This window comes from Monopterus albus, unplaced genomic scaffold (assembly GCF_001952655.1).
Source record: "Monopterus albus unplaced genomic scaffold, M_albus_1.0 scaffold159.1, whole genome shotgun sequence".
NCBI classification, from domain to species: Eukaryota; Metazoa; Chordata; class Actinopteri; order Synbranchiformes; family Synbranchidae; genus Monopterus; species Monopterus albus.
Window position 1 is genome coordinate 403,119 of NW_018128039.1, and position 20,185 is coordinate 423,303.

General features: G+C 42.0%; 2 protein-coding genes across 2 annotated transcripts in view; one reads left to right on the top strand and one right to left on the bottom strand.

Moving 5' to 3' along the window:
* Positions 1-21: 21 nt before the first annotated feature.
* arl10 (ADP-ribosylation factor-like 10) lies at positions 22-11,809 on the bottom strand. Its single transcript, XM_020615160.1, has 4 exons — positions 11,504-11,809; positions 7,660-7,843; positions 4,715-4,890; positions 22-2,037 (listed from the first exon to the last, which is right to left on the bottom strand). Exons 1-4 carry the CDS (start codon positions 11,639-11,641, stop codon positions 1,864-1,866), a joined length of 672 nt encoding a protein of 223 aa, XP_020470816.1. The 5' UTR covers positions 11,642-11,809; the 3' UTR covers positions 22-1,863.
* A 4,154-nt stretch (positions 11,810-15,963) lies between these two features.
* The window catches only part of wwc1 (WW and C2 domain containing 1), a 54,077-nt gene continuing 49,855 nt past the window's right edge, over positions 15,964-20,185 (top strand). Inside the window, exon 1 of the mRNA XM_020615167.1 lies at positions 15,964-16,141. Within this exon, the coding sequence (XP_020470823.1) occupies positions 16,023-16,141 (119 nt within the window). The 5' untranslated portion in view covers positions 15,964-16,022. The remainder of the gene's footprint in view (positions 16,142-20,185) is intronic.

Below are 20,185 nucleotides of genomic sequence, written 5' to 3' on the forward strand. Positions count from 1 at the left end.
ATAAAATCGTCTCGTGTAATAGTCTTGCTGTTTAAGAAATATAATATGAGGACATGCGTGAATTCATAGAACATTCAGTTTGTATTAATGCCTGCAAACACTGGTTACAAAACAGTCTACGTACAACAATCCACTAAACTCTCACTGAAGTACATCAAAAGGAATAAAACATTCATTACAAAATCATGTATCATAAGCAAACATGGCTGCACACGTACAATGTGAAAAAGCTAATTCCAGTTAATTGGTACAAATCCGAGATGTCACGTCTGCACAGCGATCTAAGGAGCAAACTGGAGTGGATGGGCTTAAACTGGCGCAAAAGGGCTGAGCTCAGATTCTTACACAAAGAGAAAAGGAGGAACGAGCTCTCTGACATTTTTCACAGAGACAGGAGGGGTTTCCTAATTTAGTAATGCTGATAAAATCTGCTCCTAAAACTTGGATGTCAAACGTGTCGCTCTGAGAATTTTTGGCCGGTTAGAAGTGATTTCCTACTTGGAGACGCTTGATAACTGCAGGCCCCAAATGAACAAACTGGCAAAGAAGTGACGTTTACCTTCAGTAGAAACCAGCACCACGGACAAGCAGGGAAGTCAAAGTGGTGAGATGCATGAGCATGTTGGTCTTTTTATAGGACTTGTTGACAAAAAGAAAAATACCTTATCCTTTATGAGCTGCTCATTTGCTATGGATGCAGAGAAAGAAGTTTCAAGACGTTATGTTATGTACAGCTTCAACTTCAGGGTGGCTTTGATTATTTTCTAACTGAATTTATTAATAAACTGCTGCGTCTCTGTGTGTCGTGGTGGCAGTAAATTACATGATGCGAGTGGGGAAAAAGAAAACAGCCTGTTTGTTTGCTTCAGCCTTAAAAGCTTTAACGCCGTACAGGAACAGTTTCCTTACTGTGGCTCTTCTTCCTGACTTTATGTGACTTACAGTCACGTCTGTACGTAGTTTGGTTTCAATGGCATCTGAGAAATGTTTAACACATTCTTGTGTCTGATACTGGGAATGCACAGAGCTGAGCAGAATATGGACTGACTGGTTCATTATTAGGCGTTACCTTAGTACTTGTACTGTAGCTGGCTGATATTCGTGTAGTATTATTGGGAATTAAAGTATAACCAAACAGGAAATGGTTTCATATGAAGAATCAAAGTCAGAGAAAGTCATGAAAAGTGTGGAAACTTTGTCCCTCAGCCCCATCAGGAGTCGTGAGAAGCAAACTAAACACTGCTTTTCAAAATGTCAGGGTCCCCTTAGATTCCCCCAGAATTCCCCTAGATCTCAGAAAAGCCTCCGTGCAGATGTTTGAGAGTCTCTCTTGAACCCAGCTGATGAATTCACGAAGCTGGTGCACGTTCTCTCCTTGGGGCCTCCAACCTGGCAACCCTGCACATTGCCTACTCTGCTCTGATGACTTCTCTGATCATACACGAACAGCAAACCAGGCAGGTCTGCATGCACATCGAGAACCGGACCCATTTCTCTGTTACATACAGTAGAATTGCTTAAATATGCAGTCGACAGGTTGACATTAAGACTAGTTCAAACTCTGAGTCACTGGCACGAGGTTGTTGTAGTTCTGAGTCATAGATCCGTGAGCAAACCCTCATCCTTCTGTCCCACATTCTGTCCTCGTCCTCCTCTTCTCCGGTGAGTAAAACAAAAGTCGGAGGATGAGGAGGACGACTCTGAATGCCACCTTTTCTAAGAACGGGCATAGTTTGAGAAGGAGAGTCTCACTTTGTGCTTCATCTTCTCAGCCTCCTCTCAGCCTCAGTCCTAGCCTCCATCTCCTCCTCCTACCCCAAAAAAGCCAGAGCTTAAATGAGGAGGAGGAGGGGGGAGCTGAGATCAGACGAGCTGGAGCAGGAGGTCCTGGAAGGTGTCCAGACCCCAGCAGGCATTCCTCAGGGCTCCGTCTGAATCAAGCTGGGCAGCCAAGAGGAACAGCTTCCGGTCCTCGGTCAGGGAGCCCAGAGACAAGGCGTCGTGCAGCTCCGACACACTCACAGCATCGGGCTTATCCTGTGAACAGAAAGCAGTTCAGCTCCATTTGGCAACACATTACTGCACCTTATGGCTGTACGTCAGCTAATAAACTTCTGTGGTTGAAAAAAGCTAAATAGTCCTGTACCTCCCTACAGCGTGGAGCGCATTAGCATTGGCATTATCCTAATGGAACTCTTTTGTGTAATATCATCTACAAATATTTATTGGCAGGTAAAAAAAAAAAAAGTATGTAAAAAGATAAATGAAACCACTCTATATGGAAGTACATCCCCGTCACAGCGTTTGGGGCGCTCTAACCACATTTTGAACAATGCTCACTTTTGCTGTGTTTCCACTATCAGAATCTAACGAGCGGTACAACCTATACTTCCCTTAACCATCACTGAACGTAGCCTCCAGGGTTGATACCGACCGTCCAGACTTATTCTGGTAACTTTGGTCATTAAGGAAAGAACTGGTCCACATTATGGACAAAATTGTGTATCTTGACAACAAGCAGGTCCCACCTGTATAGCTGACTTGACTTTGATAGTAAGAATAAAATTGCCATTAACCTACATAATACACAGTCGTTACAAATAACTACATGTCATATTATCCACCGGTGGTTCTCCTTTATAATCAAAGCTCACATGTGAAGACAGTACACTTAACACTGCCCTCCTACACAAACCAATCAACCCAGGCTGCAGGCAGCGGATGTCCGCCTCCTATCTCTGCACCACACAGGTTCTACTGAAAACCTGCTTTGTACTGTTCAAACACAGCGGGTGGTGAGAACAAAGTAGAGGTTGGTGAGAGCGAAAAGGGCTTCTCCGACTGGAGACGTGATCCCTTTCATTGCACTTGTGATGTGCGCAGCCCGACAAAGGTTTGGGTTGTAGTCTTATCTTTAAAACAAGCCTTAATCTGTCGATTAAAAGGGTAAAAGGTTTGGATGCACTTTGATTATCTTTGAGACAATCTAACCTGAAACATTTCTGAAGCAAACCCAGGTTTTTTTTTCAGCTGAATGACGGTGGTTTGCCAGGGATTTAGTCACTGAAGTGTAGAGAAATAACTCGGAGATGTCTTCATTACTTTTACACAGTGCTGCAGCAGGAACTGCTCTGAAAACGACTTACCTGTAATGCAAGTAATAATACTTCTATTAATATCCAAAACGGTGGCGTGACTCATGGGAAGAACAGCACTTGAATGATTGATCCAGGCAGACACTTCACACAGTCGCTCAGACTGAAGTGCTTCTCTTTATGATTTTCACTTGTGAGAGTTCAGCAGAGTTCATCTACTCTTAAATTACTTCAGTGCACTGATTTATTATTATGTGGTTAAACTCATAAGCAGAAAAACATAATTCCTCACTGCTTCCAGCAAAACACTGCAAGATGTAAAGCTGCATGTGTCACTAGTTTGGCAGCTGTTTGCACCTTTGTAACATGTCAGCTGCCTCTGTGAGCATCAACACAAACTACTAAAACAGAAGCTGTTTGGTCATATTTGGTACCTAATTCTCCAGTAGAGGCTCTTATGAGAATTATTAATGCAGGTTTGGTGCAGAACTGCACTAATATGCTCATGTGCATTTAAAAAAAGAAGCAAAATAAAAACAGCATTTTAACATAATTTAACTTTGCCTCTATTTTAGTGGTCGACCGATGGGTCTTTGATGTGATCATTTCAAAGTTTAGCAGTGTTAGCTGAGGGAAAACCTGGATTAGTGACCTATCAACAGGCAGTAAATGTCTTGCATCTCTGCAGGAAATTTGCTGCCTGATGTTCCAAGATAAGACGACTGCTCTGCACAAAACACTGGTGTTTAGCTTGAACTGAAATCACATTTTTATGAGTTACTTTATGAGTTTCATTCCTTTCTTGCTAATGTTGTGAGCAGCCCACAGACTGAGAAGATGAAAGCTGCTCCGCTCTGACAGGGGATGTAAGAAATATTTCTGTTGTGCAGGGTGAAGAGACATGAGCCAAGGAGGAAATTTAACAGTGTGCTGCCTTTTAGGTGAGTATTTAATGTAAAGGACAGGGGGCAGTTAAGTTTCACTTCTGTTACTGTTCCCTCTTTTTTGCTTTGACCAGTATCATTGTCCTGTTCCTTCACAGGACATGCTTGAGGGATCATACCTTTTATCTCTGTGTCTTCTTTACATTTTTGCTAGAAATCTTTACATGCATCCTGAACTATTTTAGATTTTTTGGATGTGGATCATTAATCACCATGTGTTAATGCAGCACAGACTAAAAGTAGCATGTCATTCAACTGACTTACTGCACAACAATAATGTAATTCTGCCCAAAGCTGAATTGTCAAATCTGAAAGTTCACTGTGATGGATTGTTTAATCTTCAGAACTGCAAACTGTTAAAATGAATGGAAACCAGTGGCTGGCAAGTATCTGCCAGCTGGGCCTTGGCTCATGGAGTTAGGCCAGGCGCAGCCTGAACCAATGACATGGAGCCACTGCCCTGTGGACCCACCACCTGCAGGGAAAGGAATCAGGGTCGGGTGCAATGCAAGTCAGGCAGCAGGCTAGGTCGGGTTGATCTCTGGATGCCGGTGTGGAAGCATAAAAGTTAGCAAGGTTGATCTGCAATCACTGGGTTTTGAACTACATGTGCTAAAAGACTCAAGAGCAGTGATTTGGTCCTTTGTGAAGAGATAAACAGCACATCTGGTTTACCTGCTTGTTTCCCAGGATGACCACAGGCAGCTGTGGCTCCACCCTCAGGAGGCGGTGCAGCTCAGCCTTTGCCAGTGGGAGGCGGCTTCTGTCCGAGGAGTCCACCACATACACCAGAACATGAGTCCTCCGCAGGTAGTCCGTCCAGTACCGCCGCAGGTCTTCCCTGCCACCAACTGCAAAAGAGACAACAGTGATTCTCTATGATCGCCTCTAATGTTCCTGTATCATCTCTTACATCTGTCCACGTCATCAGTTTGCTTCAGCCACATCACAAATCGTTAAAAAGAGACTGGTGATACTGTCGTCTTTTGTGTAAAAACAAAAGAGTGCAACAACAGGAAGGCTTTCAAGCAGAGAGTGTCTGAAGATGTGCAACGTTGTGTCCTCATTTACATCTATCTTTCAAGTGCAATCAGTATTTGTGTAATAACAAAGCCACATGATGTGACGTGTGAAAGGCCTCTCTCATAATGACAAACTAGAGAGACTGATCAACTGACTCTGCAGCTCCCCTGGGCTTTACAGAGCTTTGCAGTGAGTTTTAGCTCATTGTTCATATCCAGAGCACAATTTCACTGCTCTCATAGCAAATTCAGATCCACCGCTGAACAGAGTGCAGCATTTAGCAGCTACAGGGCCAGAAGTAGAGACACAGAGCTAATAGAGATGGAGCCCTGGGCTGAGGCTCTACAGGTGGGCACAGACACACTGCACATGGAGCGTCATGTCGCTCTGTCATGGCTGAACTGAAAAGCTGATGCATCAGTGTTGTGTTCATATATCATCTTCCATTGAAAGTCTCTAGATCCATGTTCATTACATCTGTGATTCCAGACTTAAGGATTATGAAGTGTGATGTTTTGTCATAAAGAGTAATTTGTTACTGTGTGACCAGTTCTATAATTAGGTTATGTACCATTCATCCACCATTGCCTGTTGTTTGGGGAAAATGTGCTACTTTAATCATTTCAGGACAAGTCTTGTCAGCCCAGTCATATTGGACCTGCAGAGGATGCAGCCTCACTTGTTTCCACTGGGGACTCTTATAATTAAATAAGGGTTTAATCAGGAGGGAGTGATGTTATGAAACTCCAGCCCCTGAGGTTTGTGTTGATCGGTGTGAACCAGCAGAAACAGCAGCACATTCAGAGGAAACAGGAGCCAGTACAATGTTCTTTTATTGATCTATACAAATAATCTGTTGTCGCAAGGTCAGCTACAGCCACACAGTCACACCGCCCTGACAGATCACCTTCCTCAAGGGTGTTTCATATGTCCTTCGTGCAGTTAAAGGATGCAGCTTTCAAATGAATCTGACAGTTAAACAAATAAAGGAACAGGTCGATAGGCAAAATAAGACAAGCCGCTCACATTCCTCCTTTAAACAGATCAGCCACAGATTAATTCAGGCATGCACCGGACCAAATGAAATTACTAATCTGGTTTTCACCGAGGAATGAAACAGGCTAAGATGACACGTAGATATGATTTATACCCAACTTTTCCTGTCTCCAGACATCTTGTCAGTGATGCTCTGAGCAAAATATAACTGTGCAACTTCTCTTTTTTCTTCTTTTTAGGGGTTTGGATTTCCTCTTTCATACAGTTTGCTCTGGGTTTTTTTATATGGGTTTTGTTTTTGGGTTGTCTGTCCACCAGTGGTCAGGAACACCTTTGGGGAATTTCTTCCAAATGTTCACTTGGATTTTAGGGTGAACTCATTAGATTTTGGTGGTTGAAGGTCAAAGTCATGGTGACTTCACACCCATCTCATTCAGCTAAAACTGACTGGTGAGCGGAGAGCTTTGTTTTGGTCTGGTTCTTTATTTGTGTCCATGCCAGATGTTATTTTGTGAGCTGGTGAGTTTATGGAGTTCCTCAAATCAAGAAGAAAATCTAGTTGTGTCTACAAATATATGCCCTGACCACACACACAGTCTGTATATATAATATTAGGAACTTCATCCTGACACTTTAGCAGAAACTATAATCCCAGCCGCTCAAACCCTAAAACTGCTTCTCTAACTTATCTGATCTGCATCTTTTCATGTTTAAAGGCTTTTAGTTGGATTTTCCCAATAGACTTCATAGCAAGAACCCATCAGTGCCTGTGCACTGTGCAGCCCCTGATGAGTGTGCACCAAGCTGTCAACATGCCTGTGCATCAATGTCACTGAAACAAAGGCTCCTACATTTGCTGCGCTGACATGTTGAGGTGGGCGGTGGCTTGTGTTCCTCTTGCTTTCACAGATGAGAAAAGGATTATTTGCGCCCACTGGTCTCTATGTGCAGATCATGAATAAATCAACCATTACACGTTCCTCCGAATGCATCCACAGAAACTCATGCTGAAGCCGACTGCGGCTGAACAATCTCAGACTGGTTTACCTTATTTTTAGCACATCACTGTAGCTTTCAGTCAGATGCTAATTTATAGGGTTTATATGTTTGCAGAAACTGTATATGTGACCCTTCTTTATGGACCTACACTTCATTCATCTACTGGATGGGTTTTCATGAAATTATGTGCAGTGATTCATGATTCCCGGGGGATGAATCTTACCCCCCTTGGTGATGCCCTGCCTTTTATCCAGAGCCACTGGTAGTTCAAAGTTTCCACTTGATCGGGTTCCTGTCAGCTCCAGCATTACTTTAAAGGGCAACACATACTGGCAGCATTTCATGTTTGTCCAAACAGAGACAGTTTGACATTTTCTTGGTAAACTGTTTGCGTTGCCCTCAAACCAGCTACATTAAAATGGAAAACAAAGCCAGGTATCAGTAAAAACTTTTTCATGCCCCATTTTTAGGTTGTTTGTTACTGTTCAAGTTTAATGAAACACTGAGCAGAGAGATAAAAGCACATTTGTCCACTAAATGTTATTTGATGACAAAATCATAAATGCCTTCTAGACTCCACACAGAACATGAGGTTGTCTTACTCTCCAGGAAGTCGAGCTGACAGGCGGGGGCATTGAGGCTCATGAAGTTGAAGCCACGGGTGGGTCTGCAGTGGCGTCTCCTAGCTGCTGGTTCCCCGGGACTCAAACCCTGCAACATGCTGCTCTTCCCGGCCCCATCCAGACCGAGGACCAGGACCTGGCGTTTCCCACGCTCCTCCTCCTCCTGCAGGCAGAGCACAGAGATGTTTGGATTCCAAATGGAGCCAGATGTGCAGATATGTGACTTGAGGTAAAAATGAAACACACTTGGTGTTGAATAAATTATTTGCTCAGCTGTAACAAGAGGGGGTTTGGAAGAATAACTGATTTGCCTTAGTGGCTGACAGTAGATTAGCAGCCACACTCAAAGCTCGGTGCCCTCTCTCTGCACCTGAGAGACACTGGGCTGCCACAATTCCTCAGAGATCCTGCACATGTCAGTCATCTCGTTAAAAGTCACACAAGGTTAGTCTTTATTCATGCAGGTGTGTGGAGGTTAATTAGCAATTCATATCAAGGCTTTTAGAGCTGAAATGCATCAGTGTGAGCTTCCTTAACTTTGACGATGGATAATCCAAACTGAAATATGAGTTTACATCATTGTTAAAATGATACCTGCAGAATTAGTTTGTGTTATTCCTACACCACAGCTGCCCTGAATTTACACCAGAAAGAGGCCAAATGATACATTTGAGATATTCTGGTGAAGGATTTAATTGAGTCTGACATTTTTCTGGCAGTAACCTGCTGAGTAAATGTAGCAGCAGATAACTGTGGTTGCTCTGACAGTTCACTAGCCCTTCTCCATGTATTCCTGGGAAACGCAGGCCGCTCTCTGAGCCTCTCGGTGAGCAGAGAGCAGAGCCTGCACAGCTGTTCATCTTTTTTGCCGTTCTGGCAGCACTGACTTTGTACAAAAGGATCAGTTCTTGCAGCTCATCTGACTGGGTCCCAGGTTCAGACAGGAGACATTAATGTACAGAGTTGCATCTAACAAATCATTAATCACTGATTATTCTTTTGGTTAGCACATGGATCAGACATGTTTCCAGGCACTGGGCGTTAAGCTGCTGCTTCAGCTGTCAGTTCAAATACTCGGCAGACTGATTTGAAAGTCATTCATGCTGGTTCAGACCTTTCCTATAAAAAAGCAGCAATACTGTGCAGACTTCTATTGTTTTCCACACCACAGGAAGGAAACGAGCCCAGCTCAGCTGCAGAGCTGCCCTGCAGGGGCTGACAGAGATTTAACTTTTTGCTTGAGGACACTCCAGCAAAGTAACCCATGGGAAGCACTGGCTCGCCTGCAGCAATGAAGAGCAACCACAGAGCTGTATTTTATGGAGGAGAGGAGGAAGTGAAGGAAACTATGATCCTCTAATGCTGTCACGTATCATCAGCCCCTCGTGTTCCAGGAGTGCTTTGGCGATTTATCTATTTATTTATTTTCTTTGGTGTACCCACACTCTCTCTACCACATCTACTTTCTTCCTTTACTGGATTTATATTCCTTTCAACAAGGAACATAAATCCAATAAAGAAAGTGGTGGCGAAGTCAGAGCTGGAGGGCTGGATTCTTTTCAAATGATAATCAGGTGTTGATCGCCTTCAACTTAAAACTGATGTGATTAGCTAAATGTAATTAATAAGACAAAAAGTTAATGGATTCCAGTTTTGCTAAATGACTCATGTTTGTAGTCATGAGTCACACAAAAGCATCAGTCTGTTTGACTCCATCCTCACACACCTTTCTGATTTGAAGATTTATCTTTCTGTGTGTATTTTTGTGTCTTGTCCACAAGTGTTCACCATTTCCCTCTTTTGAACAATTATCAACTCTCTACAGCTACTCGATCTTAAAGGAACAAATATTTACTGACTGTACATCGCACAAACGTTCGAGTGGACCCTCCACAGACTCAGTGGATTCCTCTTCTTCATCATATCTCTAGACCTACATTACCCATAATGCAACTTGACCACCAACACCTGGGTCAGCAATTTGAGTGTCTTATGCTAGTAGTGGCTAGTAGCCTCGAGCAGCGATGAGGACAGAGGTTGACACCGACTCGAGTGACATCACTCGAGCACATTTATCTTTGCACAGCTCAGTTCTGACACAAAAACAGCTTCACACCTATAGCAGTACTCCCCAGTACCTGGAAACATACAGTGCAGTCAGACCTACAGCTGCATGCAAAAGTTTCTACTCTATAGGTAACAGAATCCAAATGCACTGATGGTCACTGATGATGGAGCATAAATATCACCAAAAAGAGTTTCTGATATGATGAAAATCTGATGGTTTCTATGGGAGACAGTCAGTTACAGTACAGTACAGCTGGTACAGTTCATCCAGCAGCTACTGTAAATCTTCCTCTGCTGCTTCACAATAAGCACGTGCAGCTCTCCAACCTGCCGAAACTGCCTCAGGTCAACAACACACCAACTCCTGTATTTTCCGAAGATGAAGACGTGACTGCAGTGCATCTTGGTGCACTCTGGCTCACGGGGTGAAAACATTTACGTCCCCTCTGCAGTGAGGCGCTGGTAGACACTGACAGCTTTATTCTCTAAAGACAGGCTGAGCCCGATAAACCAGGACAAGCCTTTTACCATCTGCTGTGGATTGAATCAACGAAACAAAATTAAAGACATGCAAATAGACTTTATTAAGAGATTCAGTCTGCAGCTGTAGTTAAGACCCAAAGTCACCAGGCTGCTTCACTTGTCCCTATGTCTGCAGGGAACTGAGGAATATGTGGAAAGACATCACATCTTTTTCTGTTTCTTTTCAACAACAGGGGTTAGAGCCTAAAGAGAAAGTCGACCAATTGCTCAGTCGATTGATGGCAAATATTTCTGCAGCTGTTGTGATGATCCATTAATCCTCAAGTCAGTTTTCAAACTGCTTGTCTGAGCATGCTTATGAACATTAGTGTCCTGTTTGAATCGTATTCCAGATGTGGAGTTTACATGGAACATGAGAAATCTGGTTGTTCGATTTCTGAACAAAGCAGCAATTTGTTTTTTTTTTACAGATGTACAGGATTAATGTACAGGATTCTTGGCTCTCGGTTGTTTTTACAGCTCTGCTGAATTCACCTGATCACTGAGAATGGAAACGATTTTTGTTCCACCTTTGTCTTCACATTCTTCTTGTCCATCGTCATCAGCCTCCTCATCTTCATCACATCATCACAATCGTAAGAGCCACTGGCACATCATCTTTTCATTATCTTCTTCAGCATCACCTTCATCACCTCTCCATCCTCGTCATCAGTGACATCATCAAAACCATCATCACTGTCATCTTCATCATGTTAGTAACCATCTTTTATATGTTTATCATCATCATTTTCTTTCTTCATCATCATCATTACATTTAACTTTCGCCTTTGTCACCACCTTATTGTCATTATCATCAGCCTCTTCTTCATTGTTCCCAAGTTCACTGCCATCATCATCACCACTGTCTTTACCGCCTACATCCAAACAATCCTCATCACCACCACCGCTCATTTATACACTATCACCATCATCATCATCACTGTCAAAGCCATGTCTCTATCATCATTATCATCACATTCACCTCTTCATCATCACCACTGTCATTTAGCCACAGATCATCATTACATTGTCTTCATCATCATTTTCATCTCCATAAACTGAGAATTCTGCAGTGTTTCCTTCATCCACTCAGTCTGTCACATGTAATAACAGACTATTAACCCCCTACCACCACCACCACCCCCCGTTCAAGTTCAACACACGAGTAAAATACGGTTTAAATACTATTTATAACTTGAACTGGTTGAGGTGAATTAGAGACACGCTGTCCCACCTCCTTGATCGTGCAGTATTCTGCTTGTGGTGACCATGTCCGCCTCTTGTAGAAGTAGTTCAGGGCGATGAAGAGAGCGGAGCCCAGGGCAGCCACGGCGGCGGTCAGGGCGATGGAGATGTGCCTGAGGAGCACCATATGTGGAGCGCACCAATGGGCGGCAGGAGCCAGGGGAGCCCGAGGGGTCGTCTCCGCTTCCTGGACACTGTTGAGACCGACTACCGCTTCCTTGTTCTTGTGCGGCTGCTGGACGCACTACATGTGACCGATACCGCGCTGCCTTCACTTGTTTTTGTTTCGAGACGCATCAGAGGGGAAAATGATGCATTCAAGTGCTGCATGTAAATGGAAACACGGCTTCCGGCATTTTCAGGTGCATTTCAGCTAAAGCCGCTACGATTCATTCGTTATTCGATAATACATAAATCACCAACAATTTTTATAATCGATTACCTATAGATATGTGTCAAGCACAAGTACCAATCCTTTGCTGTTCTAGCATCTCAAATGTGAGGATTTGATGCTTTTTCTTTTTGCCATAACAGTGGTGCAAAGTAATTAAGTACATTTACTTAAGTACTGTACTTAAGCACAAATTTGAGCTACTTTTACTTTACTTGAATAGGCTATTTCTATTTTACAACTCACTACATCTCAGAGGGAAAACTGTGCACTACTTTTTACTGAGTTACATCTCACCGTTTTGTTGTAGCTGACACAGAACTATTTTTCAGTGACATGTTCATTTGGAGCATATAACGTAGTTTGTTTCTTTCAACTCTAATGATATATTTCAAAGAATGTTTTAAATTGATTTGTTGTTTTTCTTAACCTTAAATATAGTTTCTTGATATTATGTATTAGCCTATTATGATGTGTTACAGTAGTGTTATTACAACTTATGCCCTGTAGGCTAAGCTATTGAAGTGGTTAAAGTGGTTTAAAAAAAAACAAAAAAACAACACTTTTTCAAAACATTTTATTTATAATATTTTGGAAAATTAAATAATCTTTCCATCAGTTAATCAACCAACAGCACATACATTTTCACCATCAACTGATATTTTTATATAATAATAATAGTAGCTAAAAACTCAGCAAAACATGACAAAAACAGAACAGCAGTGTAGGCCTATTCAGCGTCAACATGTAGCCTAAACATTTTTTAGATGGGAGGTCCCTTTTTTATCTAGTTATGAATTACACTGGTGCTACATTTCAGTAGCCTCTTCACACTGTCCCAATTTACTTGGGACACAAAAAAGTCCTAATTTAAAAACATGTAAACAATTTCAAACTACATTTTTTTAAACTACATAACATAATATAACACGAAATATGCTGTTGTTGATCTTTTCATACGCGCTGGAGACTATATCTTAAACATTTCCCATGGAACCTGAAGGCATCAGAGGCGCCCGGCCAGCCGGTGGTTTAACGATGAGAGCCGAAACACACCCGCTGGATCAGATTAAAACATGGATAAAGTCTGAAAATATATAGATCAAATTCCTGACAGAGTGATGATGGTTCTCATCATCGGGATAGACCTCCCGCAGTCTCGGTTCATCCAGGAGAAGACACAGATATGAGCCGCTTCATCTAGTGTCAGACTTTGTGAATTTATTTTGCTGTGCTTTCTCAAGAGACTTCATAAACATCAACAACAGGAATCGCAAGAGGGAACTTCCTGGAAATCTTCAAGGCCGCTCTCATATTAAGTGTTTGAATTATCAAACCCTCCATTTGATTAGACTTAGACTGAGCTGGGTGTTCCTAATAAACTGACAAATGAGCGTATAGGCTATTTAGAGATTTTAGCCTAAATAAAAGCAGCATTGTCCCATTGCAAAACTATTTATGAGTCTTGTATTAAAAATTGTATTAAAACCTGTAATGTCATCGTAACTAACTAGAACTAGAAGAGGAGGTGAAAAAGTAAGAGGAGAAAGATGATGAGGAGGAGGGAGGCAGGATTTAGTCTGAAGTCTTTGTTGTTTGTTTGATGCACAATTGTTTTTGTTTTCTTCTGCAATTTTGCCATTTGAGGAGTGCTACAGTAGAATATTAAAAATAATAAATAAAAACTTACCCCTTGTTTGTGTTGGTGTGCTGTGTTTGCTCTGCTTTGCACACAAGAAAATCTAAAGCCACAAGTGCTCCTGAAATTACTGTGTCACCCTCAGACCTAAGAGTGTCATTTCTAAATAAAGGAGACAGACAGCTGTTGGGATTAATCTAACCAAGTTTCACGAAGATCCAGTCAGACACAGACTGACTTAAAATCAGCCTCAGCATGAAGAGGATCCATTCAGCAGGTGTGGGCCTCCAGAGGGCGCTGTTTGCCTGACCGTCTGTCAGTAGACTGCAGAAAGCTGAGTGCCACTGTGTTTTTATCAACCAATAAAAACATGAATAAAAGAAAAAAATAATAAAGTCAATAAATTATCTCTTGCTGATTGTCATCACTATAGAAACTACACCCACTTTATAGTAAAATAAAATTACCTTAAAAGAAAAATAACAAATAGAATGTATACTACATGTGACTGTATAAACAACAGGAGAGGAAGAAGCAAGAGAAACTGATGCCATGCAGGGTACTATGCAAATGTTTTGAGCACTTTTTAAAAGGGCATGCACACTATAGTTTATTATGATGTAAACAAGAGAAAAAAGAAATATGTTTTCTGCCTTTAAAAGAGCATAATTTCTCCTCAGTACACATGCACATAGTTTTTTCAGATAATTGTCAGGTAGTGTGCAACATCTCTGAGAAGCCGCCACAGTTCAGTTTAGGCTGTCTCAGTATCTTTTGTGTCTTTAATCACAGACTGACTCCAAAAGCTTAAAACCAGGGCTCTGTGGGGGGCAGGCCATCTGTTGTAGGACTCCTGGTTCTTGTTGCTGAAGATAGTTCCTCTTAGTCATTTTATAGTCATTATGGTCATTTTGCATTTATTTATATTCATTTTGGATCTCATCATAGTTGTTTTGAATCTCTTTATAATTGTTTTGCATCTCTTTATAGTTGTTTCCATCATTTTGCGGTTGATTTGTATCTCATTTTGGCCATTTTTTGTCTATTTCTGAGCTATTTTGCAGGTAAGCTCCAGTGGCCCCAGACCCACTGGGCCCATTCAGCAATCCATGTGCCAAAAACCTTTGAGCAGTATTGTTCATAGTTAGTAAACAAAATCAGTGATGTAGTATTAAGTTTAACAGGAAAGTAAAAAAAAATGCCTCAGTCCATCATCAACACATGTTAACACATAATTTAGCCAATATCAGTCACAGCCCAAAGCAAAGGGACATTTGTATTTGTTTGACAATTCTTCCAGCTGTACTTTTTGTTTGCAAAAACAAATAAGCTTGAGCTGAATGAAAAGACGGAGGCTCACATTTGGCCTAAGTACTATAAGGTTTTTATAACAAAGTCACTTTGAATAAACAGGTCAAAACATTTGAGCAATTTTAATATGTTAATCTCACAAAGTCTCAGAAAATAAAACTTCTGATCCAGAGTGAACGGAGAGCTTTGGCATTTGTATAACGTGGTTATATACCTACAGTGACCGGATGTCTTAATTTGTTGGCTAAATTTGTCAATGCGTCTTTTATTGTGAAATCGCAGCCGGAAGCAGATAGAATTAACGTGTGTGACTTGACAGCGGTAGACCGGCCGAAGTCATAGGGACTGAGGAAAGACTTTACCGCCACCGCTGCAGCTGTTCCCCTCCCGTCCGGTTTTTAAAAGACACTATCCACCCAACGAACAAGTTTCTCGCGGATTTAGCGGATTTTTGCGACTCTGGTTTCGCGTGCTACTTTCTTCTCTCAGCGGCGCTCTGAGTGCTGGTTATCCCGCGGCTGGCGGCTAGCATCGGGTACTGCTGCTAAACATGGTGGCCTGTAGGTAAAAAGAAGAAACGAGCCCAGTTTGGGGATTTTACAGGATTTTTAAAGGCACTTGGACGGTTCCTACTGTGAAACATCGCTGCTCTGGATACATCTATGTCCTTCTTTTTGTTTTATTTAGAGGTTTGTGGACTTCGACGAGAGGCTGCCTTTCTGTTCACGTTGAAACCGACCAGCAACAGCACCACGGTCCACCGTTTAGTGGACCGTGGATAATCGTGTTTTACTTCAAAAGTTGTCGCCAGACTGCCTCAAAGTTTTCTATCCTTTTTGGAAAAGTTGAAGAACATGCGCTCACCAGCAGAAAAACACGGCTCAGTTTTATGAGCGCTGTGTTGATGTTATGGATGACTTGAACTGATGCACAAGGGCATGGAGCTATTTTATCCATCGAGATACTTTCTTTTAACAGTTGTGCCTTTTCTTGGATTCATTGTTATTCTGTGGATTGTTATGGATGATTATGGCCTAATTCAGACCTCTCCAGACCTCCATCTTTGGGAATCACAAGTGAATTCCTGATGCAGCTGATGACCGAGATGGCTTCCCTTCGTTATGATTTTGAGTAGAGTGGAGTTAATTACATGGAGACTCGCCTGACATGCCAAGGAAGGAGTTGCCACTACCCGAGGGTTGGGAGGAAGCCAGAGACTTTGATGGCAAAGTCTATTACATTGACCACATTAACAAATGCACCAGTTGGATCGATCCCAGAGACAGGTAGGAGAAGATGGCTGACCTTTGACCTCTTCCAGATAATCAATGATAAAGATCACTGGGAGGCAGGGCTGTGCATGTTGCTCTGCAGAGAATATTCATGTCAGGTTACATGTAGGGCTCGAAATTAACTTCCCACGACTGTCCTGAATCCAACTTTAAACTGTCCCAAACACAACAACCTTGGTCCCAGATGAAGGCCTTTTCTGCCACTGTACAGTATAAATACTAGGGGTAGACTGACTGAACATCTGGTCGATTAATCAGCCGATAATCGGCACCGACCCAGTTTTTGATTACTTGTAGACTGTTTTTAAAATCTATAAAAAAGAGGAGTGCAGAGTGTAGCAAATAGACAGTGCTCATTAATATTTCATTTTTAGATATTTGGTATAATTAAAATATTTTTTATAATTAATTGGTGTTAAATAAATGCCCATTTAAGTTCTGCAAATTTGTGTCTCATTTTTTAAAATTTTATCTGATGCAAAAAAAAACAACAACTTATCGGCAGTAAAATACATCGGTCCATCACTGATAAATATGTCCTTCTTTGTTTCATAACAGAGGTAGTGTTTTAAACTTTTCCCAGACTCAAGAGTCCAAATACACCTGAGTTTATGAGACAACCAGGTCATCAGTTCTGCTCCAAGACTAAACTTAAGTCAAGACACAGTACCAGGAGTTAAACACAACCTGACAATATCTAAAGATTAGAAGTTTTTATACTAACTATTTATTCATTGACTTTAGGGAAAATGTGCTTTATCGTGATATGTATTGTTATCTGGATATGAAATGATGAGCTGTATCGGGATATGAGGTTCTCTCGCAGAACCAGAATTGTTGTAACTGGGAAGTATGGGTGGGCATTAGAAATATTTTCTGAGGTCGAATAATCAAGCCAGTTGAAGTCAGTTATTTGATTAGTCACGATCTTGTCGCTGTGATGTCATCGCTATCGTGCCCTCCACCTCAGCAAAAACAAAACAAAAAAAAAGCTGCAGCTGCATCAGCCTTTATCACTTCCCTTGACAGCACTAAGACGAAGCCTGTCACCCACGCTTTGCTTTTTTGCTGAATCAGCCGGTGTATATCCCACCTGCTCTCCATGGAAACTGTGTGTGTAGCACACAGCCAGAAACGGTGTCATAAACATTAGTTCTGCTTCTCTGACTTAAGACAAAAATAAATGTCTCCAGAAACAAAAGATGTTTGTTTTTCAGCATTCAATGACTTTTTTGACTAATCACATAACTGTTGATTTCTACACATCTCTGTTGGAAAGTGATGCTATATACGGTGGTGATGATGAAAAATTGCAGTGAGAACAAGAGCAGTAAACTCGCCTGCATGAGTGATGTCTGGTTTCCAAACCGCAGTGTCGACCTTGGCGCTCGGAGGTCTCCCAGTGTGGCAGTTAGACGTCCTGTAGTGCAAACTGGATGCATCAGACAGATCTCAGGGGTGGTAGACAACATGTTCCCTCTTACAGTGATATGTTCATAAATGTGTTTCATTAACCTTGAAAAGGGAGGTAGGGCATAAACAGAGGACACGGCTTCCCCACTCCATGTCAAACAGAGAAAGAGCATGTGAAAAATCACCATGAGTAGGAAGGTGGAAGACAGAAGCAAGGATATTAGCCCTAAGAAATATCCCAGACAGTATACTCAGGTAGAAGGAAAAGAAATATATTTTGTTGGCCTGAAACAGATGTTCTCATTATGCATTAATATGACAGAATCCAAGGTGATGTCTCATTGTCCAGCTGTTCAAAACCCAGGGATATTTAGTTTACTATTAGTATTCAAGACCAAGAAAACAGGAATCATTTGGAATCAGAGCAGAAGCCATACTTGGTAGTCTTCAGGAGTTTTTCATTATATTTTCAATTTTTTTAATCATTTAATTTATATATTCATATTTATCATGAAGTTATGATTGAGATTTCAATAGAAATCAAGTCCGGAGGGTTGAGTTACCTTTTCTCCTTCTCTCTTTCATTCAGATTCATCAGTGTAATAGGCGTAAAGTGCCACACCGGCAGCACTACATAACACAGCATAGTCCCACTTGTATCAACACACACTGGAGAGTGACATGCAGATTTTCATGGAGACAGGTTTTTCATCCTCACCAGTTACTTAAGACCCCTCAGACATTGATAGCAAATTGCTTTAATGGTATATGTTTGCAGTTCTGACAGCTTAGGGTTCCTACAGGTCCTGGCTGTAGTTGGTGACTGACACCAACAGATTCTGTCTCTATAAAGGCAGTGTTGGATCAGACTGTGTTACTGCTCCCTCTGAAGCTTCATGTGGAAAAAGGCCATGAACAAAGTCAGAGCCTTTGGTGGTTTCATGCTATAGTGGGAGGATGAGCCACAAACAGCTGCAGGCTGTGGAGGAGGAAAGAACAGGAGATGCGCCGGCAGCACAGGGTCCAGACTGAAAGCAGAGCAGCCGACAGGTGCAACACATCTGTGGGAACATCTGCAGCAGTGTTGTCTGTCTTAGCAGTGTTTGGTTTCAGTTGTAGCGAGAAGGACACAGGTGTGTTCAGCTGCTGGATCACAGTGGTAACAACTGGAATTAGAATCACCGCTTCATGATTGTATAACTCTGCCGATCAGTCAAATTCATGGGGATGTGGCAGACTCATCACTCTGACCTTTGACCACCAGAATCAGGGTGTTCCTGAGATAACGTGTTCACAAGAATGGGCTGGAGAGACGACCTGAAAACATTATGAAAATGGAGGTGGATTGTCTTTACTTTGATGCTGGTATTGTTGGTAATATGGTTAATATCTTTAGTTTCATTAGGCTGTTGCAGGTAATACATTGCTTTATGGCAATAATGAAATTAGAGGATGTTTGTAAAAGTGATGAAATATGTTGATTTGTCACTTATATTTGTTGGACTCTAAAACATCCTCATCTGATTGTTTTGCTTAACTGCTCCTGTCTTGGATTTACAGTGAATGGACATGTTCCACGCCTCCCAGCCATAATCTGCAGGTAGACTGAACCTTCTGCCAGTGGTACATCCGATGCAGGGTAGTGTCTGTGTTTGACTAGTGGTTACTGTACGTGTACAGCACGTTGCTGTGGTCACTGCTTATATAAATCATGATGTAATGACAAGATGCAGGTTATTCTTGGCTCCAGTTTCTCACCTGAGGATTTGCTGCTTTGCATCATAGCAAACTGAATATATTTGGCCTTTGGACTGTTGCTCAGACAAAAGACATTTGTCAGTGTTGCTTTGAGTAACTGAGATCATGGAGATAACTGTTAGTTGCACCCTGAAAGTGAGCAGGTGCAGTATTTCTGCCGGTGCGTTCCACACATGATTTAATTGTGTGGTCTCTAGTTACTTAGGCTGTTAGTGAGATCACACACACACACACACACACACTCGTCACTGTAGTAGCTACAGGTGGAATGAAGACTTTCTCCTTCTAGTGAAAGTCGTCTAGTTGCACATGAAGAAAGAAGGAAGAAAACCTTTAGAAAACAGCACACACATTCCTGCAACACACGATGTGAAGGGCCAAGCAGTGTGCAGACTGGCCAGCCAATGGCCTGATTCATTTGAAATCCCTTTCACTGCTTGCCAAGGTGCACGGGGTCAAAGTGCAACGGGAGGCCCTGCAAACCGTTAACTAGGATGCGAACAGAGGCCGGCTCAGTCACAGCTGCAGTGTAGTTTTTCTAATATACACCCAACCAGCGTCATAAGTAATTTACTTGTGGCAGCTTACAGCAGCATGCAGACAGTGTATTGTTCCTTTAAAGTGGTTGGTTCTCCGTTGTTTATTGCGGTTTTCTCTTTCACTCTATTACCTCACTCCTCCCGTCTCGGGTGACATCTTCTGTTTGCTTTGGATTAGTGTCAACTAAATCTTTTCTGCCTGTCCAGCCTCAAAAACATTTACATTTTTGGCAGTCACATAACGCTGTTATCCACAGGAACGTTACATGAACGCCACAGGCGAAATAAGCTTTAATTCCTACATCATGGGTTTTGCAGAGGTCAGAGT

Excerpts from the sequence above, each read along its gene's own strand:
- arl10 (XM_020615160.1), bottom strand. The coding sequence starts at position 11,641 with ATGGTGCTCCTCAGGCACATCTCCATCGCCCTGACCGCCGCCGTGGCT. Across the intron at positions 4,891-7,659 it reads TCAGCTCGACTTCCTGGAGA|TTGGTGGCAGGGAAGACCTG; the intron begins GTAAGACAACCT and ends TCTCTTTTGCAG. Across the intron at positions 2,038-4,714 it reads TCATCCTGGGAAACAAGCAG|GATAAGCCCGATGCTGTGAG; the intron begins GTAAACCAGATG and ends TTCTGTTCACAG.